Below are 27,940 nucleotides of genomic sequence, written 5' to 3' on the forward strand. Positions count from 1 at the left end.
ATGGCGGACTCCAAGATTCCCGCGCCGATGCCCGAGGAAGCCAAGCCCGACTCGAAGACTCTGCAGGTGCTGCGCGACATGGCCAACCGCCTGCGCATCCACTCCATCAGGGCCACGTGCGTTTCAAGCTCTGGGTAAGGTTCCCTCGTCCAATTTCTCGTGGCCCCAAGTGGCCGGCCTGGCGGTGACAAAAACCTAAAGCGAAGAGAGCCGTCGAGGCGGGGGGGCGGCACCCCTGGGTGGGCTCGGTCGGAGGGGGCTGAGCGGACGGTCCGCTCGTTGAGGGGCTGGGCGGGCTCGGTCGTGGGGGCTTGGACCGACTTCGTCTGGTCTTCGGGGTACAGGATGGGGCCGTCGGGGGGCTGAGCGGAGTCGGCCCAGTCGTCTGGGGACTAGGCGGCCTCGGTGGGGCGTCGAGGGAGTAGGCGGGCTCGGTCGACGGTTGAGGGACTAGGCGGGCTCAGTCAGGCGGTTGGGGGCTGGGCGAGTTCGGTCCAGTCATGGGGGGTTTGGTGGGCTCGGTCGAGTCCTGGGGAGGCTGGGCCGACTCAGTCTGGTCGTGGGGGGCTGGGCCGGCTCAGTCCGGTTGTGGGGGACTGGGCGGGCTCGATGGAGCCGTGGGGGGCGCTGGGCCGGCTCAGTCTGGTCGTGGGGGGTTAGGCGGGCTCGGTCTGGTTGTGGGGGGCTGGGCCGGCTCAGTCCGGTTGTGGGGGGCTGGGCGGGCTCGATGGAGCCGTGGGGGGCGCTGGGCCGGCTCAGTCTGGTCGTGGGGGGTTAGGCGGGCTCGGTCTGGTTGTGGGGGGCTGGGCCGGCTCAGTCCGGTTGTGGGGTGCTAGGCGGGCTCGATGGAGTCGTGGGGGGGGCTGGGCCGGCTCAGTCTGGTCGTGGGGGGCTGGGCCGGCTCAGTCCGGTTGTGGGGGACTGGGCGGGCTCGATGGAGCCGTGGGGGGCGCTGGGCCGGCTCAGTCTGGTCGTGGGGGGTTAGGCGGGCTCGGTCTGGTTGTGGGGGGCTGGGCCGGCTCAGTCCGGTTGTGGGGGGCTGGGCGGGCTCGATGGAGCCGTGGGGGGCGCTGGGCCGGCTCAGTCTGGTTGTGGGGGGTTGCGCGGGCTCAGTCGAGTCGTTGGGGGCTGAGCCGGCTCAGTCCGGTTGTGGGGGGCTGGGCCGGCTCGGTCGTAAAAGCCCTGTTTTACGGCCCTGGCAGCGTGGATGCCACCCCAATGCTGGCCGCTGCGCTGTGGCCTTGCCGCCTTACGGGGTTTGGTGGGAGGAACCTGGCGGGGGGGGGGGGGGCGGGGCTGAATCCCGGGATGGCCGCGGGGCTGGCGCCGAACGCCGAGCGGGGCGGGGCTTTTCCGTGAGTGGCTGCGCTCGACGCCCGCGTCCCGAGGCCAGCACGTGGGCTGGAACAAAGGGAAGCCCGCGAGGGGCGAGTGCGAGTGGGAGCAAAGGAGCTTTACAGTAGCTTGAATCTTGCTGAGGAGGCTCGACTCCGTGTTCTTAGCGTGTTTGGCCTGGAAGGGGCTTGCTTGAGCGCCCTTGGTACAAGGCGGCGCCTTAGTTTCGGTGTTCTCCCCAGGTTTTGGGGGGAGAGTTTGAGGACGATTGATGTTGGTTGTCTAGCTATTTTATTTGGTAGGATTCACCAGCGAAGCCATCAGGTCAGGAGTTTTCTTTTTGGTGGAGAGCTTTTTGACTTCTGATTCAATCTCCTTGCTAGCTATGGGTTTATTTAAGATTTTTATTTCTGGGGCCCCTGGCGGGCTGCATGGGTAGTGCACTTACTCTTCATGGCCGGGGAGCTTAAGCCCTACATTGGGCACGAAGCCTACTTAAAAAAAATTTCCTATTTTTTATTCAGCCTTCTTGAATTCTGTGTTTCTAGAAATTTCTTGTAGGTTAAACTGATTTATTGCTGTACGCTTCTTTTATGGTACTGTGTAGTCATTTTTATTTCTGTACAGTTGGTAGCATTTTAATTTTTTGGTACCATTCTTTTCTGAAAAAAATTTGGTAATTTCAAGTTAATTTAGTATGCTTAAAAATTAAGTTTTTTTAATTTTTACTTAATATAGTGGAAAGATAGGTTCTGTTAATCTTTTTAAAGAACCGATCTTTTTTGATTTTCTATGGGTTTGCGTCTATTTTTGTTTTGACGTTTATTCTATTTGGTAGCTTTGGGTTTAGTTTTTCTAGTTAAGTTGTAAGTTACGGGTTTTGATTTGAGATCTCTATTTTTTAATGTGAACATTTACATTGTATATTTGCCTTAGTACTGCTTTTCCTGTATTCCATAGAGTTTGCTGGGTTTGTTTCCAATTTTCTCTTTTCTAATTTTCTGTTTTCTTCTTTGACTCATTGGTTAAGAGGGTGTTTATGGGTTATGGGTGGCTCATTTGGTTGAGCGTCTGCCTTCCATTAGGTCATGATCCCAGGGTTCTGGGTTGGAGCCTGCTTCTCCCTTTCCCTCCCCCCTTATGCTTTCTGTTGCACACTTTCTTTCCCTGGTAAACTATTTTTTTAAAAGGTGTGGTGTTTAATTTTCATGAATGTGTAGGTTTTCCAGTTTTCCTTCTGTTACTGATTTCTAATTTCTGTAATAGTGGAATAAAATATTTTGCATGATGTCTCTTTTTAAAATCTTGTTTTCCTTCTTGAGCTATGTTAAAAGTACAGTCTAGATGTGTTCCAGATTGCATATTTTGGAATTTTTTTGCACTTTTTCATTTTGCTCCTTTCACTTTCAAAATTAATAATGGTTTGCATTTTTAAAGGTATCTAGCAGTTTTTATTTATTTGTTTTTTAAAGGTATCTAACGATATTTTAAACCATGTCATCCACTTAGGGCTACTTGGAAGGCAAGAGGTTTAGGTTTCCATTTTTTAATTGTGAACCTTGAAAGAAGAAATGGTTAACACACATGAGCTGGACAGAAAATCTTTTCTGAAAGTTGAGGCAAGGGCTATGGAAATTTGGTTTTGTTCCCCTGCTCTGTCCCCTCTTCCCTCCTAAATTAAGGAGGGAGTGGCTGGACTCCCATGTCAACTGCTTTCTAAGAGCAGTGCTTATTTTGGTAGTTACCTCTTGGCTTTTTGATGATAGCCATTCTAAAAGATGATGTAATACCTCATTGTGTTTTTTTTAAGATTTTATTTATTATTCCTGAGAGACACAGAAAAAGAAAGAGGCAGAGACACAGGCAGAGGGAGAAGCAGGCTCCATGCAGGGAGCCCGATGTGGGATGTGGGATCGATGTGGGACTCAATCCCAGGACTCCAGGATCACACCCTGGGCCAAAGGCAGGCGCCAAACTGCTGAGTCACCTGGGGATCCCTCATTGTGGTTTTTGATTTGTTTTTCTCTGATGAATAGTGATAGCATTAGTTCCTGTGCCTATTGGTCATTCATATATCTTTTTTGGGAAATTGTTCAGGTTCTTTGCCTGTTTTTTAACTGATTTGGGGGGTCTATTGTGTATGAGTTTCTATATATTTTGGATATTAATCCTTTATCAGATATATGGTTTGCAGTATTTTTCCCATCCTGTAGGTAGGTGGTTCTTTCACTTTGTTGATGGTTTTCTTTGCTGTGCAGAAGTTTTTTAGTTTGATGTAGTCTCACTCATTTATTTTTTATTTTGTTCCTTGGGGTTTAGTTGTCATACCCCAAAAAAATCAGTATGAGGATCTATGTCAAGGAGATCTTTACCTGTTTTCTTTTTTTTAAAGATTTATTTAGGGATCCCTGGGTGGCGCAGCGGTTTGGCGCCTGCCTTTGGCTCAGGGCGCGATCCTGGAGACCCGGGATCGAATCCCTTATCGGGCTCCCGGTGCATGGAGCCTGCTTCTCCCTCTGCCTGTGTCTCTGCCTCTCTCTCTCTGTGTGTGTGACTATCATAAATAAATAAATTTTAAAAAATTAAAAAAAAAAGATTTATTTAATCATGAGAGATCCAGGCAGAGGGAGAAGCAGGCTCCACGCAGGGAGCCCAATGTGGGACTCGATCCCAGGACTCCAGGATCACGCCAAAGGCATGCGCTAAACCACTGAGCAACCCAGGGATCCCCTTTTCCTGTTTTCTTTTGGGCATCTGATGGTTTTTGTTCTTACATTTGAATCCTAACTTCTTTTGTTAATTTCTGTAAGTGGTGTAAGGTAGGATTTCTAGTTTTGTGTTTTCACTTGTGAATATCCAATTTCCCCAGCTTCATTTATTGAAGAGATTGTTCTTTCTCCATTGAATATTTTTGCCTTTCTTGTTAAATATTAGTTTCTTATATTTGCACGGGTTTATTTCTGCTTTGTGGTATTTCTGATTAATGATATCACAGATAAATTCAAACAAGTTAAAGAATATTCATGTGCTTACAGTGTCACCAGGGGAACCTCCCCCAAATATGCAGGTGCTCCATTGATAGAAGGGGGCTGGTCTTTGAGGTCTTTCTCTCCATGGGGGGTGGGGGGAGTGGGGGGGGTTACGAGGTTACTGGGCCTTACAGCACCTTAAAAGCGATGGATTTGGGAAGCAGCAGTGCTGGATCCCTTTTTCTTGGCTGGATTCTTCCACGCCTGGGAGAAATGACTGCTGCTTCCACGCCTGGAGAGCCTATGTACTAAAAAGGCCTACTCATGTACCATGTCCCTGGTAAATCACTTACCTGTAAAAAATGACCTGTGTTATGTCTATTTTTAAGCCACCCCACATCCTCCAGCAGTGCTGCTGAGATCATGTCCGTGCTGTTCTTCCACATCATGAGATACAAACAGGAGGACCCGGAGAACCCAGACAATGATCGTTTCATCGTCTCTAAGGTAAGTCAGCACAGGAGCCTAGGGCCTGCTCAGATGCTTGCTCTTAAAATCATTCGAAAAGCCACCATGTGGCAATAAGGCCTGAAATGGGTGCAGTTTATCCTTTTGGTTCTTCTTTTTTTTTGCCCCATGTTGAAGTTTGTTTAGTCAGCTGTAACAAAATAGCCACAGACTGGGTGGCTTATAAACAATAGGAATTTGTTTCCAACAGTGTAGGAAGCTGAAAATTCAAGATCAAGGTCACATGGTCCCATTCTGGTGAGGGTCCTTTTCCTGGTTGCAGATTTTTCACTGTATCCTCATATAGTAGAAGGGAATTAGTCTCTTTAGGGCCTCTTTTATAAGGGTAAACTAATCCCATTTGCGAAGGTTCTGCCCTTGTGACCTAATAACCATCCATAGACCCCCACCTCCTAATACCATCACCTTGGGCCTTAGACTTTCAACATATGGGTTTGGGGGGGCACTAATATTCAGATCATGGCATCTTATAAAGATCTAAATGGTGTTCTAGCAAGGACTACAGTGGAAGGAACCATGACTTATGGCAACTGGCCATCCTTCCTTTCATTCATTGGTGCCCTGCCTTATCCCACCTAGCACTAAAGCCCCCACCTTGACAGGGTCATGCTCCCATCCTCTGCTGCCTGGGTAGAGGTGGGCAACAGTGGATCTGACTTGCTGAGCTCAAGGAAATTTGAGCTTAATTTTGAGAAAGAGTCCACCTGTTAATTACCTTTACTTTTTTTTTTTTTTTTTTAGGGAGGGATACCAGGTTTTTTTTTTTAATTTTCTTTTTATTTATGATAGTCACAGAGAGAGAGAGGCAGAGACACAGGCAGAGGGAGAAGCAGGCCCCATGCACCAGGAGCCCGATGTGGGATTCGATCCCGGGTCTCCAGGATCGCGCCCTGAGCCAAAGGCAGGCGCCAAACCGCTGCGCCACCCAGGGATCCCACTTTCTCTTTTTTTTTTTTTTGAGATTTTAATTATTTATTCATGAGAGAGAGGGAGGGGGGCAGAGACACAGGCAGAGGGAGAAGCAGGCTCCAGGCAGAGAGCTGACGTGGGACTTGATCCGGGACTCCAGGATCACGCCCCGGGCCGAAGGCAGGCACCAAACCGCTGAGCCACCCAGGGATCCCCTTATCTTTACTTTCTATTTCTACGTAGATCTGACCTGACACAGTGAGGGTCTTTATCATTATACTTAGTATCAGGTACCTCATGACATTGGCGGAGAGGAAAGAGGAGTAATATTAAAAGGAAGGTCAGTCTAGAACATGCAGTTCTTTTGATGCTGTTTGAAAATTTGTGTGTCGTAAGCAAAACATTTAAAACTCAACTGGTTGAGCACCACATACAAACAGAAACTCCAGATTTGGGCAGTAGGAATTAGTTGAAAGAGGAAAGTCTAAAGGTGCCTGGATAGCTCAATCAGTTCAGTATCTGACTTTTGAGCTAGCTCATGGTCTTGAGTTCGAGCCCCATGTTGGGCTCCACACTGGGCATGGAGCCTACTTCAAAAAAAAAAAAAAGGCACCTGGGTGGCTCTCGGTTAAGCATCTGCCTTAGCTCAGGTCATGATGTCAGGACCCTGGGATCAAGCCCCATGTTGGGCTCCCTGCTGAGCAGACAGGCTGCTTCTCCCTTTGCCTCTGCTGCTCCCTGTGTATGTGTGTGTGTGTGTGTGTTCACACGCACGCGCGTGCTCGTGCACATGTGCTTGTGCGTACTCTGTCAAATACATTTTTGGGGAAAAAATTTTAAAAAATCAGAATATGGACATAGCTGAAGTATCTGGGGTTTTAATTATAATCTATGTCTTAATGTCTGAAATGTTATCTCAAATGAGGTTTGGTAAAAAATAAAATTTGTGAGTGTGCATGTAGAAAGGGCAAGGTGAAGTAAAGTGGTGCATTAGCAATCTAGGTGAAGAGCATATGGGATTTCATTGTACTGTTCCTACAACTTCTTTACGAGCTTGACCTTCTTTCATGATAAAAATTGAACAAACGTGGGTGTACAAACACAGGATGAGCATTCAGATCTCTGGTTTAAAAAATAATAAGATGGGTTAGCCCGGGTGGCTTGGGGGTTTAGTGCTGCCTTCAGCCCAGGGGGGGTGATCCTGGAGACTCGGAATCGAGTCCCACGTCAGGCTCCCTGCATGGAGCCTGCTTCTTCCTCTGCCTCTGTCTCTGCTTTTCTCTCTCTCTCTCTATCCTCTCTGTTTCTCATGAATAAATAATTTTAAATAAAAAATAGTAAGATGGCTAGACTGTCCCATAACTGCTGGTATCATATTCACAGTCATTGGCCTTAGAAGGATAAAGAGGCTTTCTGGGTTTTTTTTTTTTTTTGGCTTTTTTTTGTATATTTTTTTTATTGGAGTTCGATTTGCCAACATTATAGTATAACACCCAGTGCTCATCCTGTCAAGTGCCCCCCCCAGTGCCTGTCACCCAGTCACCCCATCCCCCCTCCACCTCCCCTTCCACTACCCCTTGTTCGTCTTCCAGAGTTAGGTGTCTCTCATGTTTTGTCACTCTCTCTGATTATGCTGAGTGAAGTAAGTCAATTGGAGAAGGACAAATGTTCTGTTTCATTCATATGGGGAATATAAAAAATAGTGAAAGGGATTAAAGGGGAAAAAAGAAAATGAGTGGGAAATACAGAGGCTTTGTGGTGCGCTGTAGTAGGCTGGGCACTGTTCAGGTGCCAGAACTTATATATACATCAGATTTAAGAAGCAGATAAAATTGGAAGCAAAGAGAAAACACAAAGGAGCATAGTCTATCTTGGCATTGGCTGAGAATGGAATAAATGGACTTACTACAGCAGAGGAGCCAAGGTCTTCACGATTGGTGCTTGCGAGGTGTAAATGTCCAGTGCAGACAACTGTGTTAGGAGGCTAACTGTTCAGGCCTGGCACTATCAGTATTACTATGAGGTACTATGAAGGCTTGTGGGGAGGGTCTTGTGATCCCCCTATTCCCCCCACCAGGCCTTTGTTTTTGTTTTATCAGCTCTTGTTTTCTCCAGTCAAGCAGGCCAGGGAAGAAGCCAAATGACCTTTTTGTAAACTTGTTCTTGAGGCATACTTTGTGCCAGAACAAAGGTGAGAAGTACCATCTGAAAAATGAGCGCGCACAGTGCATTGCTTGCATTTTTATTTTAGCTTTGTCTCCCTTAAATTAGTGTATCCCCACACACGCACACACCCAGCATAAGGGTTCTTAGGGAACCCCCATGTGGGAGTACTTCTCTGATGCCAGGCATCATGCTGGTTCCTGCCAATCTTCTCAGTCCTACAGCCTCCTGTTGCCTGAAGGGGACTCTTCATTGTACCCACAAAATGAAGTCTTAAAGAGGAAGTGAGCTCATTTACTGCCCCTCCCCACCCCTGCTTTAAAGCAAGGGGGAAGCAGAGTTGGTCTGAGTGTGGAGCCCTGGCTCAGTCCAAGAGCACACCAGGCAACTGGGGGCCAGATGCTGGGAACCATGGAGTGGAAGGAGAAAATTCAGTGGGATGGTTCTCTGGGGCTAGAGATACAAAACAGAAAGGGAGTCTCTGGAGCCACAAAGTGTGTGAAGAAAATAGAGAAGGTAAAGAGCCCTAGGAGGAGCAGAGCAGTAAGGTGGAGCTGGACAGGAGAGGGATGAGACTAACAAGTGCCATTGGCCCATCTTCGGTAGCAGCAACACCTAAGTCTTGGCTTGAATGGAACTGACATTTGCATGGTGGGAAGGGTCAGACGGTAAACCTAGATAACCAACCTGTCAGATGGGGGCTGGAGTAGACAGGCTGGTGCAAGAACTTGGGCTCTACTTGGCAGGAGATGGAGATCCGCAGCGGGAGGAGTGGATGGGTTTTAACAAGCTCCCCCTGGTGGCTATGTTGAGAACAGCTACGGGGGAAAGTTGGGAGGTCACTGCAGTGACAGATGTTTGTGGCCAGTTCGAGGTGGTGGCAGTGGAAGCATTGAATAGGTTCCTTATGTCTTTGGAAGCTTGGGAGTTTTCACCCTGCTTTGTGGTGCCTAGAGGGCATTCTCTCCAGGAGATAGAGATTTTCTCTATGCATAGACACAGGCAGGAGGAGGGGAGAGTGGTGTAAAGTGATTCATTTCTGGCATTCTAGATGACCACTTCTGAAACCTCATTTGACTGAGTTTTTCAGACCAGGGAAATTGCAATCTTCTTCAGTGTTTTTGGTTTCTGTTTAAGAACCCATGTTCTCCAAAAAGATTGAATACCTGGTTTGTGCATGACTCGAGAAAAGACCTGGTGAAAATGGCAAGGCTCATGCTTATATTTTGTGCTTTGCTCTTGGGCTCCATTTAGGCTGCTGTGTGGAGAAACTGTCCTTTGGTATGTTCCCACAGGTCCAGTTGACCATGGATTACTATGGCTTCCCCTGTCTGTGATGTTGATCTGAGACTTGGGGTGCATGTGGGTGTGGTAAAGAGGATTTTAACCCCAAAAGGCAGCCTGTGTGTCTAGGTTCATTTGGTCCCTTCTCTTACAGAGGCTGTCATTTGTTGATGTGGCAACCGGATGGCTCGGGCAAGGACTGGGGGCCGCTTGTGGGATGGCATATACTGGCAAGTACTTTGACAAAGCCAGGTAAGGCGCTTACCCAGTAACTGCTTACCTATTCCCACCCTACCACTCAGGTACTGTGGCTTTATTTATTGCTTATTAGTTGGGGAACAGTGATTGTTTTAAAAGCTTAGACTACCAAGTGTCCAAACAGTAAAGAAATCGTGTTTCTGGAAACTATTCTGGCTTCTCTGGTTTGAGTTCTAAGTGCTGCCTGCAGTGTGGAAACTGGTTTATTTCTATTATTTTCTAAGAGTGATGACTTTGTTTTCTACCTCTCAGTGAGCTTCATTATAGAGTGAATAGCTGGAGCATTTGCCTTGGGGACCCTGTAAGTTAATAATGAAAGGGTTCTTTTTCTACAGTGGCTCTTTCATCTCTCATTATGGTCTAAGTCCCTATTCTATGGTAAATTTTTTTTAATTTTTTGTGGGATATGGATTGTTTTATTGATATTAACATTCTTGTGTTTTTGTTGTGTAGAAGTTTACTTTTCATGACAGAACATATGCTCCTGAGGTAGAATGTTTTGATTGTTACTATCGTAAATATGTAAGGTCAGAAGTAGAAGATGGCAGTACTTAAAACGAAGCTTACAAAGAAACTTTATCTAGAAAGTCATTTGGGTGTTAAGGGCACTACTTTTTCCCTATCCCCTGTTGTTTGTGGGTCCCAGGGAAGCGGCAGAGGAATGCTAGAATGAGAAAATAGCCAACGGTGAAGCCCGTCTTGTGAGGCCCAAGTTTTTAAAGTTATTTCCTTAGCTGTGGAGTTTGGACACAATTGACAAGGAAAATAGGCTTTGGAACTTAATGATGTGAAGCGACTTTCAGTCTGTTCCTTTGTTTCTCTCCGTGAAATATATTTGTTTGAGTGACCCAGAGGATCCCTAAGCACAGTCTTAACCTTTCTTGGCTTGCCCCAGCTACCGGGTGTTCTGCCTCATGGGAGATGGTGAATCCTCAGAAGGCTCTGTCTGGGAGGCACTGGCTTTTGCTTCCCACTACAATCTGGACAATCTCGTGGCCATCTTCGACGTGAACCGCGTAGGCCACAGTGGTGGCTTGCCCCTTGAGCACTGCATAGACATCTATCAGAAGCGCTGTGAAGCATTTGGGTAACAGTATCCTGTTTTATGTCCCCTTTTCTCTGCTCCATCCCACCTTCATCTTGTAACCTGGCCTCCTCCTGGGTTGACAGGTGGAATACTTACGTGGTGGATGGTCGTGACGTGGAGGCACTGTGCCAGGTGTTCTGGCAGGCGAGTGAAGTGAAGAACAAGCCCACTGCTGTAGTGGCCAAGACCTTCAAGGGCCGCGGCATTCCAAGTAAGCAAATGTTTCTTTTCTGCTTAGGGTTATTAAAAACATCTGTCTGCACAGCAATGCAGCAGGAGACTCAGGATGGCCAGGCAGACAAGCTGGCTTAGTGCTCAGTGATTATGCCTTTAATATGTGTTGGAGGCTCTTGTTCTGCTTAGCCCTTCGTTGTTTCTTTGTTGTTGTTTTTTTTTTTAAGATTTTATTTATTCCTGAGAGAGAGAGAAACAGAGACACACAGGCAGAGGGAGAAGCAGGCTCCATGCCAGGAGTCCGACGCAGGCCTCCAGGATCACGCCCTGGGCCAAAGGCAGGCGCTAAACCGCTGCGCCACCCAGGGGTCCCTGCTTAGCCCTTCTAGATAGCAGATCTAATTAGGGTTGCAGGAGAAGCCCAGATGCCCAGCTAGTGAGCAGTGATTTTCTGCGTGCAGGAGGAATGGCTAGGATAGTCCATCAGAGGACTGAGAGAGAGTGATCTGCAAAGGGGTGCAGAGTGAGAAAGTGTGCTTATTATGTGCCTGAAAACTCATACGCAAATAAAGGCATGTGTACGTGCACTCACCCTTGCCTGTGCCCACACTGTCTTGCAGGACACATAGGGAGCTAGTGAAGTGGCGCACCTCTGGGAAAAGATACCTGTGGAACTGAGGGTCGGGGAAGGAAGGGTGTCTTGAAAGTCATCGTGCAGTTTTCAAAGCTGACGCCTGAAGTCAATAATTTCAAGTACAAATAGTTGCAAAGGGTGTGATTACGGGTGTGTTTTAATATCGGTGCTTTAGAGTAAAATGGTTCCTGTGATTCCTCCCTAAGTTACTGTCTTACTATGGTATCCCCAGTTCAGTAAATGACCACTTGACCAATTTGCTCCTGGGAGAATTCTTGGTATTTGCCTTCACTTAACTTTGTTTCTCCTACGTGCAATTTCAGTCTGCCATCAGTTCTAATTGATAATGCCTCTACAGTATATATCAGTTCTGCTCACTGCTCTCCATCTCCCATGCTCAGACCTGTCTGTGTCATCTCTCCCTAATTATAGTCTCCCTAGGCCAGTCTCCACACAGCCACCATGGTGATCTTCCTACATTTAAGATCTGATCAGTCACCTCCCCATTTCAAATTCTTCAGTGGTTTCCTGTCTTGCTTCAGACAAAATTCAAACTCTTTATACACACAGGACCCTCCACGGCCCACCCTGCCTGTCTCTCCAGCCTCCTGTCCTACACTCTTCCCTCCATTCAACAGCATATGGGCCAGTGGCCCCCCATCAAGAGCCTCTGGGACTTCTCAAGCTGTCCTGTGTGGCTGCAGTACCAACTCAGGCTCCCTGTGCCACTGTACCAGGCTTTTACTCCTGTGAGTCCTTGGCTGACATCTTTTCTATCAGGATGTCTTTCAGATGACCTAACATTCAATTATATACTTGGAGTACTAACATCTTTTATTTGGTTGCAGGTGTTGAAGATGCAGAAAATTGGCATGGAAAGCCAATGCCAAAAGAAAGAGCTGATGCAATTATCAAACTAATTGAGAGTCAGATAGAGACCAACAAGAATCTTGAACCAAAACCCCCTATTGAAGACTCTCCTCCAGTCAATATCCTGGATATAGAAATGGCCTCTCCACCTGCTTACACAGTTGGTGAGCAGGTAGGCAAACTGTTTTGTTCTCTGCTTTTTAAAAATACGCAGGACTCTTCATTTACTCTGATCTCCATGGATGAACCAGTTATTAGATTGCATGACATGTAACTAAAAATTATAAGCAATAGAGATGATTTTATCTTCTTACTATTTTTTATATGTATTCTTTGAATTTCAAACTTAAGTCTGAATTTTCTTGTCAGTCAGTTGTACTCACTCGCACCTAGTACTGTGTAGCTTTTGTTTGAAAAATTCAGTTTGTGGTCTGATGGTCTCATGTGCATGAAACTGCCACAATCCTGTCTGCTCTAAGGGTGGGAGCCTGGCTGGGCCTAGCTTTTGAACATATTACTCCCTGGATTACAGAAAGAAGTAGGTCAGTTGATCAAAAACCAGTTACTCAGAAAGGATACAAATTAGGCATGAAACCCTGATAAGCTTTTTACCATGTTTATATCCTGCCTTTTGGTACAGTATAGCAGACCCAAAATAGGCAGTGTCTTCAGGACCTAAGGAAACAAGGTGATGAGCCAAGGAGGAAGAAAATATTTTCTGATCTTTTGGGGGTTTTTTTCCTCTTTATTTAGAGACATTTAGTGTATTGCTTTATGTTTTCTTAGCCTGGTAATAATGGGTTAAGATAAGGTGAACAGACTACTTCAAGAAATTAGAAAACAAAAAGCGGAAGAAAGGTGTTAATCAGGAAAAAGCACATATTAATAAAGACTTTGGCAGCACCTTAACTTTTCACACCCTTTGAACTAATAGTACAATTCACAGGAATATATCCTACACAAGTGTGCATATGTATCTAGAAGAATGAATGTTGATTGCAGCATTAAACGCTCATGAAATTAGAAACCACTCAGGTAGAGGCTAAGAGCTCACCCAAATTATTATTAGAATTTTTATTTATATTTTTATTAAAATTTTTTTATTTTTTATTTTTTTGAATTTTTTGATTTTTTTTAAAGATTTTATTTATTCATGAGAGACACAGGCAAAGGAGACACATGAGAGACAAAGCAGGCTCCATGCAGGGAGCCGGATGTGGGACTCCAGGATCACGTCCTGGGCCAAAGGCAGAGGCTCAACTGCTGAGCCACTCAGGCATCTCTATTAAAAAAAAATTTTTAGGGCAGTCCCGGTGGCCCAGTGGTTTAGCGCTCCCTTCAGCCTGGGGTGTGATCCTGAATTCAAGTCCCATGTTGGGCTCCCTGCATGGAGCCTGCTTGTGTCTCTGCCTCTCTCTCTCTCTCTCTGTCTCTCTGTCTCTCAGGAATAAATAAAATTTTTAAACAAATTTTTAAAGGATTTATTTATTAGAGAACATGAGTGGGGAGGAGCAGACCCCTTGCTGAGCGGGAGACCCCACCCACCCCTGATCATGACCTGAGCCGCAGGCAGATGCTTAGCTGACAAAGCCACCCAAGCACCCCATTGTTAAAATTTTTTAAAGTTGTAAACCAACTTAGAGTATAATTCTCTTTTTGTGCAGAAAATCTTAAAAGGGGGCATCATAGGGGCACCTGGGTGCTCAACAAATATTTGTGCATAGACCACTCCCGAAAAGCTACATAGACTTATCATTTCTGCATACCCCTGGACAGGGGACTGGGTGGCTGAGGGCCAGGAGATCAGAGAGAAGATGGCCTCTTTGCTCGATAGGCTTTCAGAACTTGAATTCTGTACTGTCCACATGAATTACGTATTTTTAAAAATATTTTAGGGGTGCCTGGGTAGCTCAATTGAGTTAAGCATCTGACTCTTGGTTTTGGCTCAGGTCATGAAATCAGGGTTGTGTGAGGTCAAGCCCCATATCAGGCTCCATGCTGGGCATAGAGGCTGCTTGAGATTCTCTCTCTCCCTCTCCCCCTCCCCCCCAAAAAAATATTTTAGGTGTTTTGATGAATGAACAAAGACAAGTGAAGAAGCAAACCTTGTTTTTTTATTATTTTTTAAGATTTTATTTAGTCCTGAAAAAGAGAGGCAGAGACACAGGCAGAGGGAGAAGCAGGCTCCATGCAGGGAGCCTGATGTGAGATTCGATCCCAGGATCACACCCTGAGCCAAAGGCAGATGCTCAACTGCTGAGCCACCCAGGTGTCCCCAAACCTTATTTTTTTAAATAGTGGCTTTATTAGGACTATATCATCCAACCATTTGAAGTGTACAATTTCAAGATTTAAGTATATTAACAGAATCCTACAAGTATCACCACACTCAATCTTAAGCATTTCCATCACCCCCAAAAGAAACCCCACACCTGGAGCGCCTGGGTAGCTCAGTCAATTAAGCATCTGGCTTAGGGCTCAGGTGATGATCCCAGGGTCCTGGGGATTAGCCCCATATTGGGCTCCTTGCTCAGCGGGGAGCCTGCTACTCTCTCTTCTGCCACTGCCCCCCACACACACACTCCTGTTCACACACTCTCTCAAATAAAATGTAAAAAAAAAAAAAGATGGGGCAGCCTGGGTGGCTCAGCGGTTTAGCGCCATCTTCGGCCCAGGGCCTGGTCCTGGAGACCCCGATCGAGTCCTGCATCGGGCTCCCTACATGGAGCCTGCTTCTCCCTCTGCCTGTGTCTCTGCATATCTCTCTCTCTCTCTGTCTCTCATGAATAAATAAATAAAATCTTAAAAAAATGAAACCCAACACCTATTAGCAGTCACTCTCCATTCTGTCCAGCCCCTAGTAACCATTCATCTACTTTATTTGTATAAAGTTGCCTATTCTGGACATTTCATATAAACGGGGTCATGCAACATGTGAGCCTTTTGTCTAGTTTCTTTGCCTTAGCACAGTGCTCTCCAGGTCTGTCCTTGTTGTGGCATGTACAATGTTCCATTTTATGAATGTACCATACATTTTGTTTACCTATTCAGTCCTTGATGGACATTTGGGTTTAGTTTCTACTTTTTGGCTGTTGTGAATATTGCTGCTTTGAACATTTGTGTACAAGTTTTTGTTGAGATACATTTTTCTCTTGGGCATATACCTGGGAGTAGAACTGCTGGGTCATGTAGTAATTCTTTAACATTTTGAGGAAATGCCAAACTTTGATTTCTAAGTACAAAAATTCAATATTGTGAAGATGTCAGTTCTCCCCTAAATTAATCCATAAATTCAGTCCAATCTCAAATAGTATCCTAATGGGATAATACTTGCAGTGAACATTGAGTTTTATAGTGAAAAAATCTCAGGCATTTGCATTTTGGTACATTTAAATTTTTGATGAAGTATATGAATGGGGCAAAAGAATCAACCTACTGTTGAGAATTGATACCCAGTGAGCCAAGTATGGATTTAAGATTGGCCAGCAATCCATTTTTGTGATACTAAAGAGTTTATTGGTGAATCATGAATTTTTCTTTATCAAGGTAGAAGACACTTTGTAATCCACAAAATTCCATCTTCTTTTTAAATCTGCACTAAGAAACTCTGCTGTTCGACTTTTCCAGATAGCTACTCGGAAGGCATGTGGTTTGGCTCTGGCTAAGCTGGGCCATGCAAACAATAGAGTCATTGTGCTGGATGGTGACACCAAGAACTCCACCTTCTCAGACATATTCAAGAGGGAGCACCCTGAGCGTTTCATTGAATGTTTTATTGCTGAGCAAAACATGGTACGTGTGCTGTGGGCATCTCTCTTGGGCCTTCTCACTGACTTAAGTGTGGCCTGCTGGACACAGGAGGCCAGCCTCAAATTAGTTTTTCTTTCCATTTATAAAAGCAAAGAAACTGGAGGGAAAAAATGTCTCTGAGGAAACAAGTAGAGCATAGCCAGGCAGTTTGTGGAGTGGCTTCTGGGACTGCAAGGAGCGGCATAGCAGACTGCCCAGAACCAGGTCCACTCAGGGCAGCAGGCCAAGAGTCTCAGCCATGACCCCAGGGCTCCAGGCCCAAAGTACCCCAAGCTTGCCAGGAGTATTAGGTGTTCCCTCTCTTTCTGCTCAGCCAAGTCCAATACCAAGCAATCCTACAACCACCCAGAGGCCATTAGATTGAGAAAGCTACAAAGGACTGGTTTCTCTCCTTTGTAGCATAGAGCCTACTATATCATAGATGCTCAGATGTTGCCCTAATTGCAGCCTCAAGATGGCCTTGAGTTCAGCTGTTCTGTATACCAGTGCTTCAGTCTCTCCTCAGAATACCAGGGAGTCTCTTTTATGCATGTACACATCCCCACATGACACCCCCTCTCTCTCTCGAGAAAAAGCCGTTAATCCAAGTAAACACTGACTTCTAAAGCTCTGTGCCACCAGAAAGGACAATGCATATCTATCTACAAATCGTAGAGGCCAAAAACAGCACTAGCCAGAAAACTATGGGTCAGCAGATCTCATGGGACCACCGGGATAACCAGAAAGATTTTATTTGGAACAAATAGCATTTGTAAATTTTTAAAATTCGTGGTCAGCTGTTAAAATTAGTCTATTTATAGAATCCAAATTTCTGGATTCTCTTGAAGAATAGGAAGATCTGTCAGCACCGAGACAGCATTCCATCCTGCTACCAGTTGGCTGGAGCCAAGCAGGGGCTCCCTTTAGGTACTTGTCCACAGCCAGCTGGCCATGTCCCTGCCTCTGCCAGCCTGCACATTCACTCATGGTATTTCTCTGGCCTTGTTGGTATTAGAATTTAAGCCGCCCTGTTCAGTAAAGTAGGTCATTGCATCTATAAGAATATGTACGCTTTTCTGTGGATCTCATTATTTCCTGTTTGAATGGAAAAAATACAATCCATAATTTGCTGAATTGAGTCTATTATCAGAAAGCTGGCTCCCCATTTCATTGATTTCTTTAGTCAGCAGCATTCATTAGCATATACTCTGTGCCTACTGATATGTTCTCACAGTTGGAAGAAGACTAGTAAAGCAGCAGCCAGCAGGTGGTATCCAGTGCCACGGTGAAACTGGGGTGTACAGTACAAGTGGCTAGGGTCAGTCAAGGTTGGTCTCTTGGATTAGGTGACATTTAAGCTGAGACTTGAGCGACAGAGCCATACACATACCCAGAGGATGGCATTCCCAGCAGAGGGCACAGCTACCTCTGTGGCAGGCCCAAATCTGAGCTGTCTTGGGAACAGAAGGAAGGACTGAGTGACAGAAACATTGTGAGTACATAAGGAAATTGACTTGGCAGGGTAACCAGGGGCCAGCTCATATGGTGCTTTCACTGACCACTTTCAGTGTCTCAGGTTCTCTTGCAGTTTGCTGGGAAACCACATGATGTGTTTCACAGGACCCTGCAGTGTGAAGAATAGCTTGTCAGAGAAGTTGGTGGGGGGTGGCAGGAGGTGAGGACTTGGACCAGGTTGGATAGAAGTGGAATCTTCTGGAATCTGGGCAGGAGAACTAGTAGGATGCTATAGGACAGATGTCAGGACAGGAGCTAAGGCTGGCACTCGGGAGTGGGCCAGAGCACCTGGGCACAGAGTGCTGTCACTTCCTGAGATGGACAAAACTGTGGGGGAAGAGTGGATTTGGAGGATGTGGGAGCTCTGGGCCCTGGGTGGGGTGGTCAGGGTTACCTGTTGGGGGAGGGGTTAGGTAGATCAATTGTCTTCAAATGCATTTGCTCTCCAAACCACTGAGTGTGTTTTTCTAAACTATGTTTTCTGCCTAGTTTAAAGATAACATCTGAATTTCTTATCATAAATTTAAGTAGCTGTAAGGATGTAATTTTCCATATATTGAATTTTGAGACTTTTTAAATCAATATTGAAATTATCCAATTAAAGGTTACATGAAGACTCTCCTTAGTTGTCAGAAGTTCCTTTACTTAAATTCTTATTTCCATTCTATTGCCTTAATGATTTTATGCATGAAAGCCTTTTAGTGATACACAAAAGAGGCTGTGCAGAGAGTAGGGAAATGGGAAAGGGAGGGTGCTGAGAGCAGTTTTCTATGAAGCAGAGCATAGATGAAGGTTAGTATCTGGAGGGGGAGGACAAGGTGGAAAGGGAAAGATGGAAGATACTAATACATACTCAAAGGTGAGAGAATGATCCAAGAGAAAGGGAGAAAGGAATTGAATCCAGGAGGAGGGGGGATACTTGGACTATTGGAGATCCCCTTCAGAATGTGAGAGAAGGGTGAGACTCAGCATGGTAGGTGCAGAGCTGCCATGTCTCCTAGCAGCAGGTGAGTGGTTGGGGGCCAGTAGGAAAGCCTCCACTGTTTACTTCTCACTTCCCAGGAGGTGTGAGGTGAGGGGATGAGAAGGGGGTGCAGAAGGAGACCCGAAGGACTGTGGGGGGAGGCTTTGTGTGTCCCTAGCTTCCTTATCTGTCTGCTCTTCCTATCTTTCTGATTTGAGGGAATCCGGTCAGTGCCACATTTCCCCTTATGCTTTCCGGCAGTTCAGGGAACACCATGGGTTTGCCAGGTTTGGGGTACTACTAGGTTTCATTTTTTAAGGCTTTTACATTTTAATTTTTTTAATAGAGCAACTTTTCCAAGGGTGTTCTGATTGTCCTCTTTCTGTTGCAGGTGAGCGTGGCGCTGGGATGTGCCACCCGTGGTCGCACTGTTGCTTTCGTTAGCACCTTCGCTGCCTTCTTGACCCGAGCATTTGATCAAATCCGTATGGGAGCCATCTCTGAAACCAACATCAACCTTATTGGGTCCCACTGTGGGGTATCCATTGGTATGACTTCTCAGTGCCCTCATTTTGATAGTCTTACTCCTTTACAGAGAAGGCATGTGAGCAGTTGAACCGCCAATATACTATGATGTTTGGTGATTTGTAACCTCTCTTTTTTAACGCCATGTTGTGTTTTAAAAGTTTTAGACACTCTGGGTTACTTTTGAGAGGACTTCTTGGTGTTACTGTAAAGTGCTTGCTTTTTTAGTCATTGAGAAACAGTGATCTGTCCTGAGTGCCCATTATGTGTTGAGCTGCATATTGGATATGAATCAGGCCAGCCCAGTATCACGGACTTCCTTTCTGCTCTTGGTGTGGTACTCTCTAAGTGGGGATAAGCAGCATGGGTCCAGGGAAGTGAGGAGCATAGCTCGCCCAGGGCTCTCTGCCTGAGCTGAGCAGGCTGGTCAAATGGAACCAGAAGCATTGAAGAGTGGGATGCAGGGGAGTGAAGCTGAGGCATATACAGCTCTGGGACATTAACCTGGTGGGACAGGCTAGATGACAACAGAAAACAGGGAAGTCAGAGAAAGGATTGAGATACATGGTGTGTATTAGCAGTGGATAGAAAATATGGGTGAGTCTGAGGAAAGCTCAACATTGCAGACAGGTACAGGAGTCCAAAATTGCACAAAAAGTTTAAAAAAAGTGTCTAGTAGTTTGTTGCTTGAGAGAGATCAGGGAGTTGTGTTTATGAATGACAGAAATGAGGACTTGGTGGAAAAGATGAGGCACCTGACGTGTCTGTAGTGGAGTTAGGTCATCCAGGTAGACGTGGCAGCTTAAACTGCTAGAATCCTAAAGGGAGGGGGGCTTGGGAGTCCTCTCTGGGACTTAACCAGAAGTCTCTGAATGGGCCAGATGGTAGGTGTAGAGTGGGGGAGAGAAGGGCCAACAGCATTTCAGAAGTGAGCCAGGCAGAGGACCTGGTCCAGGGTTTTTGTCTGGGGCCAGGTGTGCTCTGTTAAAATCAGTCTGCTAAGTAGAGAACTGGCTCTGAGTCCAACCAGAGGAACAAGGGGTCCTAAGGTTAGATAGTTGTCCCAGGCAGTGTACAAAGTGTGACAGTCCCTTTCTTAGCTGGAAGAGCTGGGCTGCCCCAGTGTACATTGGGCTTTCTCTTTGCATAGTATTTCTGGCCAGAAGCTCTCTTCCCACACATACCCTAAGGCCCCTTTACTTCAGACAGCACCTCAAGAGTGCCCCAAAGGTATGCTCAGCTACTTTGAAGGTCTCAAGAAATGAATAAGACTGCTTCAATTTGAAAATTCCAGTCTCTTGATGGAGAATATAGAAGAGGAGAGGAGAGAAGGAAGGACAGAGCCTGAGGGGACCCTCCTAAGGAGAAGAGGATAGGGGCACAGAGACTTGATGGGGCCAACTTGGCTACCAGTGCTCAGGGAAAAGAGCATCGAGTCACCATGGATAGCAGTGCCAATGATCAAGTGCCAGACACTGGCAAGAGTCAGGGCCAGATAAGACCCAAGAATTGGACGGTTTTGTAGGGCTCTGCTACAGGTGTGGGGCCCCCATGGCAGTAAGCTGTTGCTTGTCCAGAAGAGGGCAGATTCCCAGTTGACCCTTGATCATGTTTTTGTTGGCCTGTGGCTTTGCTTTCTCAGGTGAAGATGGCCCCTCCCAGATGGCCCTGGAGGATCTAGCCATGTTCCGATCTGTTCCCAACTGCACTATATTCTATCCAAGTGATGCCACCTCAACTGAGCATGCTATTCTCCTGGCAGCCAATACTAAGGTATTTTTTAAGGGGACATTGGTTGAAGACAAAATGCTTCTGGGCTCTGCTACTAGTTTGAAACTGATGGTTGGGTTTTTTCCCATTTTTCCTTCTTAGTGTAAAGGTAATATTCATTATGGAAGATAATGTTGAAGGATTCTTTTAAAAAGCAGAAAAATTACCCCCAAAAAGATGATTAAGCACATAAAATGGAAGCACGATCATGTAAAAGACCATGTGAAAGGAGGCCAAACAACATCTAGTGGGCACCTGAGGGTCAGAGCTCAGCTTGAGAAGAGAGGATGCTCTAGAGGCTCCCAAGAAGGGAGCTGTCAGCAATGCCACAGGAGTGGGCTCCAGCAGGGAGCTATTAGATACTGGCCTTAGACACACCCCATGCTGTCTCCTGACATCCAGAAAGGTGGCCAGTGTCTCCACTGCAAACAAACCTCCGAGTCCTTAGCCCTGGTCTTCCCTCAGAAACGACTTAGAAAGGCAAGAGTATGGCTTCTGCCCCACTTGCTGCTCCTCAAGTTTCACACAAGAGCAGCAGATGGACTCAACTTAATTCCTGTCCAGAACCCAGCTGCAGGGGAGGCTAGAGTACAGAGTCTGTACCTTTTCAGCTGCTCCAACTAATGGTCACCCCAGACTGTCCTCACTACACATCCCTATGCCCACCCATGGCCCTGCATAGACAGCCCTGGGCATGGTTGGGATGGGCAATACAAGTTCCTAAGCATTTCTGACACATTAGAGACATATGATTCTTTTTTTTTAAAACCTAAGTGGGCTCACACTGTATCGTTCTGTACTTTTTAATTTACTATATTCTGGAAATTGCTTTATGTCTGTGCATATATAGAGTGATCTCCTCTGTGCTGGAAGATTTCATCTCTCAAAAGCTCAAAAGAGGCAAAGCTGTGGTGATAGAAATTAGAGGTTGCTTTTCAGGTGGGGAGAGTGGAGAGAGAGACCAGAGGAAACTTTCTGGCAGGTGCAAATGTTATTCACACTTGGGTGATGGTCACGTGGTGTATGCCTTTGTCAGAATTCATAGAGCACTTAAGTAATTTTATCTCAATAAAAACACTGAATAGGATTGGTTTATAATGTGAAGGAATGAACACAACCTGTATTTCTAAATTAATATATCAGGTTATAATGTATAGTTTAAATATGTGTGTGATTTAACAAATACTTTTAGACACTTGAGTGTTCATTTATACTCTGATTTATGTGTTCAAGTTGATAAACATATTTACATCCTCTCATTGGTAAAATAGCGAGTCTTTTTATATTCTAGTGTGTTAAGGTATTTCTAAGAATGAAGTATTAAAAGCCATTATGACAAAAATTAGTTGCTTGCTTAACATTGTGTTCTGGGCTTTGTATTAAAATGTGAGTCAGTGGTGTGGCCTGAATTTGTGTTTTGTGAAGACTGAACAAGCCTGTATATTTGGGAAAGCTTTCCTAAATCATTGAATGTGACAGCATAGAAAGCTTGTCAGGGCATCTGCCAGGGTCCTACCTAGGCTTTTGCCTGGCTTGGTAGTAATCTGATCAGGGATACCTGACCTGTTTGCCAGTGGTTGTAGATGCTTATTCTTTGCTCCAAAACATGCACTTTGTTTTTAGTCAAAAGAACTAAGTCTTCCTCCCCCTCCCCTTTTTTAAAATGAATTTATTAGTTGGAAATTTTGATTTTTTTTAAACTGTGGCTCTGGTTTTAACTTATGCCCTAGGGGATGTGCTATATTCGAGCCAGCCGACCGGAAACTGCAGTTATTTACACCCCACAAGAAAGCTTTGCAGTTGGACAGGCCAAGGTAAGGCCTTAAAAGTTCCCCCAGAGTCTCCTAGTACCATTTCAGATGGAGATTAGTGGTCTAAAGCTAGCACTAGGTATCCCCACAGTCAAGACTTGATCCTTTCTTTGCTCTAGTTTTTTTTTTTTTTAATCAGTTGTGACCTTTGCCTGATTTTCTCAGAAAGGAACATTCTGTCACTGTCAGTCTGAGGTGAACTTTTCTCCAAACGGGAGTTTTTCTTCTTTCTTCATTGAATTCTTAAGGATAAAGTGGTTAACAATTAAAAGATATTTGAGTCTTTTGGGTGTAAATTACCACAGCCTCAACATAAACAAATGATAGAACCTATTTCAAATGTGTAATCTGTTAGATTGGGGGTTTGCAGATCCAAGCCAAGAATAAAAGGGAATGTGAATGCGTTGCCCACTGGCCTGATAAAGGCTAGCATCACTGGGCACTTCCTGTCTTCCGTGTTCTCACAAGAGCCCTAGAAGCACAAATTGTTGGCAGCCCTGTGTTGTAGATGAGAGTCAGAGAAGATGAGCAGCTTACTCAGGGTTCACAGCTAGTGAGCAGCAAGAGCAAAACTCAGACCTGGGCATTGACCTGGTCTCTGTCAGGGCCATGTGTGCAGAAAACCAGCAGTCTGTGGAAAAAGTAAGCGGCTCTGCTGCACCAGCTGGATAGCAGGGCTTACAAGTGTTGGGGCATGTTTCCTTCCAGCTCTTTTAGGCATATGTGTATATTTTACATAATGGAGATCATGCTGCATCAGAAAGTTTTATATCTTTTATCTTTAGGTTTTTTTAGAATATCATTAATACTTAAATTATGAAAGGGGCAATAGCCAGGCTGAAAGGAGCAACAGGTGACCTCTGACTTGATTGCTAAGAGTCAAGCTGCTGCAGAATTCATGGTTTTCAATGCTCAGAATGAGTGAGCAGTGATTGGTTTTAGTGCTGCAAAACTGCGGGCCTATCCAGAACAGTCTGTGACCTGCTGCTAGGTAGCTGGGCAGCACTGAATGAGAAAGTGGCAGTACTCACCTTTACTACTGACTCCAGGTTCAGTTGTTCCCCGCCTATACTCCCCCATTGAAACTCAAGACCATGTGTTTGCCTGTAAGGGTTCAGGGGCAGGCGGGGAGGGGGAATGTCTCCGTGACATCATGTGATGTGCAGAGCTTTCTCATAACTTGCATGCCCCAGTAAGATGTTCAAATAGTCCAGAGAGGGTGCCTTTCTAGACCCTGTCTGGATGAGGCTGTGGTCTGCAGCACATGGCCCATACAACTTGCTTCTGGCCGCCTGCCTTTCAGATCCCAGTTTGAAATCCACCTCCTTTGCCAAAGGTATTCTCTAAGAACTTAGTAATTTGGCACCATAAATCACAAAGCATGATGAATGAATTTGTAAAATGAACATGAAGTAGGTTTTATCAAAAAGGGAGTCCTTGTTAGTGTGCCAATTCAGCTTTTTTTTTTATAATGAATTATTGAGTGAAATTGGTAGGATTGGAGAAAAGCAGCATAGCGGTGTTGTATTCTCTTGGAGATGCACTCTGTAGTAACTACAGCTTTTTTGTTTTATGGGCACATCATCAGGTCATCCGCCATGATGTCAATGACAAAGTCACTGTTATTGGAGCTGGAGTTACTCTGCATGAAGCTCTAGCAGCTGCCGAAGATCTTTCCAAGGAAGGTCAGTTGGTTGTTGGTCAGCTGGATTTTGAAGTTTAAGCTGGGGAGAGGTAGGACTTGGGCTGCCTCATGTGCCCTAATTGGTCTTTTTATTGTAAGTCTGTTTCACATACAAAGCTGCTATTGCTGTTCTCCAGATATTTCCATCCGTGTCATTGACCTGTTTACCATTAAACCCCTGGATGTTACCACCATCATCTCCAATGCCAAAGCCACAGGTGGCCGTATTATCACCGTGGAGGACCACTACCCAGAAGGTATGTACAGGCCTTGAGGATCATTTTGAATGTCTGCTTTGGCGGGATGTGTTTTTGTTTCCCATGGTTAGAAGCATGACATGTTTCTGGGTGTCATCCAGGCAGGCACTAATCCAACAACCTCTGTTACTGCTCTTTTGCTGCAAGGGTATCATTTTAGGGGTCTCTTATCCACCTACACTGCTTCCTTAGGGTGGGGTCATACCCATACTCATTTGTGTGACCCCAGCATAGTATATAGCACCTAGTGCCCAAGTGGCTCAGTGGCAGCACAAAGGAGTGTCTAACTCAGCATTGTGAGTAGGGAGGGGTCTTGAAAAGCTTCACAGTTGTGCTTGACTTTTCAGTGATTAATAATTTGCTTCCCTCCCAAAATGGGAATGGTGCCTTGCAAGCAGAGAACACAGTAAATGCAGAAAAACTGTGTGTCAGGGAGAAGGAGCTGGGAAGGTTAGGTGGGGCATATGAGGGAGTGGGGAGTTCCATGTGCTCCTGTGTCAGGGGCCCCAAGAGCATACCTGTGTCCTACAGTGATTTTCTAGGAGCGTTCTGAGTGCTTTCACAGCTGAGGTTTATTCTAGGGAAAGGACACACACTAGGACCCATAAGGAAGAAGACACAGGGCAGGGGTGGAGAACCCCTACACCTTCCCATCCTTCTCTCCCTCCCCTCCATGAGGGTCCCAGTGAGCACTCTCCGTTCTCCAGCAGTGGCAAACGCATCACGTAGAGACCTAAGGAACCCACTTGAGACTCAGGACCGCAGGTTTTATTGGGTGGTGGTCACACGGGTCCCCTCTGGGAGCATGCACCAATTCTCCTGACTCCCAGAGGAAAGCAGTCACTCCAGGGGCCTCGCACCAGCCCATTGCCCAGGTGTCCCCCAAGGGCCATCCGTGCAGGTAGCTCTGCTGAAGTTAACAGCTTCAGGCCTGCTGGTCGTTCTTTTCTGTATATATTATTGGTTGGTTTAATCGTTTGGCAGTTCCCGACAGCTTTAAGAACCTGAGCTTACAGAGCCCTGCATCGGTGGAGCCCCAGTTGAGAGCAGTTTGGGGGGGAGTGTCGTGGGGCTGGGAGCAATTTGGAGACCCACATTTTGAATGAGAACTCTGCTGGCTAGTCAACTGATGACTGTTAGATAAATCAGTGGCCAGTGAAAAATATTTTTCCCTAGGAACCAGCAAATTCAGAGGCCTCTATACTTAGGGGCTTTAAAGCTGACTAGCCAATTCCAGAACAGAGCCTCCTCATGTCCCTTGTTTCCCCAGGTGGCATCGGGGAGGCTGTCTGTGCAGCTGTCTCCATGGAACCTGACATCTTGGTCCATCAGCTGGCAGTGGCCGGAGTGCCTCGCAGTGGGAAGCCGGGCGAGCTGCTGGATATGTTTGGAGTCAGTGCCAGACATATCATAGTGGCCGTGAAATGTATTTTAATGAACTAGAATACATAACTGGCTTTTAGAAGACTGGCTTCTGTACCGTACATTTATGCCTGTTGCCAGACTATCATTTAAATCATACTGTTTTCTTCTTAAAAAGTAGAACAAGTTAACTGTCTTCCTGTTAAACCATAACTACATATACAAGTGCATATCTTTGACTCATTAAAGTGTGTTATAAGGTTATAGATAAGAGAATAGCTGATAAGAGAACCACATAAAAGTTTTCTGATAAGACAATAAGTAAGTAACTGGACTGGAGATAAAAGTTTTCTGATAAGACAATAAGTAACTGGGCTGGAGATCAGTGTAGGGTACGTTTCTTAAATGTGTGTTTTCCTAGAAGTAAAGAAGTAAATTGAACTGTAGACTGCATCACTAAGGCTTTGTGGCACTGTCGCACCCTGCCACACACTGCTGTCCCAGTTTGAGAGTTTGTGTGCTGCCGTCCTACCTGCAGCTTCTTGGGGACAGTGTGATTGCAGTTGCTCTGGAACCTCTGGTGTTTGCCTTCATTTCCCCTTAACAGTGCAGAGGCTGTGCAGCAGCAGTGAAAGCTCTCAGGATGTCCTGTGCTGCTTGCAGTGACTGTTCTGTGAAGAGAGGACACAACTAGTTCTAGTCTCCACAGTGTGCTCTTTTGTGAGGTTTCAGAAATGACTTATTTGCCCAGTGATCACACCAAACTGTTAGCTCAATTATATTTGTTTGCTAAGGATACTAGTTAATATTAATAAAATGTTTAAAAAAACCAGCTGCTTTACTCTTTTGTGCTTCATATGTGGGATTTGGTTTCTCCTCGATAAAAATTCAAATTAAGGACAAAGTTTCTAAGCCAGGAAAGAGAGTACGCTCTCTGCAACAAAAGACCACGGAAAGGGTATTAGGAGGTGTGCCGCTAGAGGACAGTGTGCGGCCCTCTGCCTGTGTGTCTGCCTCTCTCTCTCTCTCTGAACAAATAAAATCTTTTTTAAAAAAGTTAAAGATGGGACCAAGGTTGAAAACTAAATCTATAATTGATTGGAAGTGTCTGTTACAGTCCTACTAATTTTTATTTCCCTCATTCAGTGGTCATCAGGGGTCTTTGTTCTAGAATATATGGTAGAGACCCAGGAACTACACTGGCACTTGGGAGTCCTCTTGGGGGCCCACTCTGTTCCTGCGCATTTAAATCGCTGAACTGAAAAAAAATAAAAGAAAATAAAAAAAATAAAAAAATCGCTGAACTGGTTTCCCAGTCTATAAAATGAGCATGATTGCTGTGCTTGTTTCCTTAGATCTCTAGATTTCAAAAACATTAATTTTTGTGTAAAACAATTAGAAGATTAAAAAAGTTAATATACAAAAATATTAAAAATACCAAACTGGATTATTGGTAAAAATAAGTTGATCTAGGGTCACTGTAGAAAATTTAGAAAATAGAGGGGTGCCTGGGTGGCTTAGTCACTTAAGCATCTGCCTTCAGCTCAGGTCATGATCTCAGGGTTTGGGGATCAGCCCCCGCATCAGGATCCCTGCTAAGGAAGGAGCCTGCTGCTCCCTCTCCCTTTGCCTGCTGCTCCCCCTGCTTGTGCTGGCTCTGTCAAATCTTTCAAAAATTAGAAGATCAAAATAAGCAAAAAAAATTTTTTTTAATTTTTTATTTATTATAGTCACACAGAGGGAGAGAGAGAGAAGCAGAGACATAGGCAGAGGGAGAAGTAGGCTCCATGCACCGGGAGCCCGACATGGGATTTGATCCCGGGTCTCCGGGATCGCACCCTGGGCCAAAGGCAGGCGCTAAACCGCTGCGCCACCCAGGGATCCTCAATAAGCAAAAAATTTTGACCTCATTTAACTAACCATGTCACACTCCATATAATTCACGTTTTCAAACTACAATCTGGTGGTTTTTAGTATAATCACCGAGTTGTGCAACTATCCCCTGGTCAGGTTCAGGACATTTGCATCACTCCAGAAAACCCTGAACCCTTA

The 27,940-nt window shown here is 45.5% G+C and overlaps 1 protein-coding gene across 2 annotated transcripts; it reads left to right on the forward strand.

Annotated features, from left to right (window-relative positions):
• TKTL1 (transketolase like 1) lies at positions 1 to 26,656 on the forward strand. Of its 2 annotated transcripts, none has more exons than XM_055338580.1 (13): positions 1 to 134; positions 4,694 to 4,811; positions 9,343 to 9,440; positions 10,342 to 10,533; positions 10,617 to 10,744; positions 12,190 to 12,383; positions 15,839 to 16,003; positions 18,871 to 19,027; positions 20,647 to 20,777; positions 22,505 to 22,588; positions 24,174 to 24,270; positions 24,407 to 24,526; positions 25,797 to 26,656. In XM_055338580.1, exons 1-13 carry the CDS (start codon positions 1 to 3, stop codon positions 25,967 to 25,969), a joined length of 1,791 nt encoding a protein of 596 aa, XP_055194555.1. In that variant the 3' UTR covers positions 25,970 to 26,656. The 2 variants fall into 2 exon arrangements, with proteins under 2 accessions (XP_055194555.1, XP_055194556.1); XM_055338581.1 differs by having other exon boundaries at positions 4,712 to 4,811.
• Positions 26,657 to 27,940: the final 1,284 nt, after the last annotated feature.

This window comes from Nyctereutes procyonoides, unplaced genomic scaffold, assembly GCF_905146905.1.
Source record: "Nyctereutes procyonoides isolate TBG_1078 unplaced genomic scaffold, NYPRO_anot_genome, whole genome shotgun sequence".
Taxonomy (NCBI): domain Eukaryota; kingdom Metazoa; phylum Chordata; class Mammalia; order Carnivora; family Canidae; genus Nyctereutes; species Nyctereutes procyonoides.

What these genes read in the sequence shown, in the direction of transcription:
- TKTL1 (XM_055338580.1), top strand. Translation starts at nt 1, where the DNA reads ATGGCGGACTCCAAGATTCCCGCGCCGATGCCCGAGGAAGCCAAGCCC. An exon ending in CAAGGGCCGCGGCATTCCAA is followed by an intron (nt 10,745 to 12,189) that starts GTAAGCAAATGT and finishes ATTTGGTTGCAG; the next exon opens with GTGTTGAAGATGCAGAAAAT. An exon ending in CTTACACAGTTGGTGAGCAG is followed by an intron (nt 12,384 to 15,838) that starts GTAGGCAAACTG and finishes CGACTTTTCCAG; the next exon opens with ATAGCTACTCGGAAGGCATG.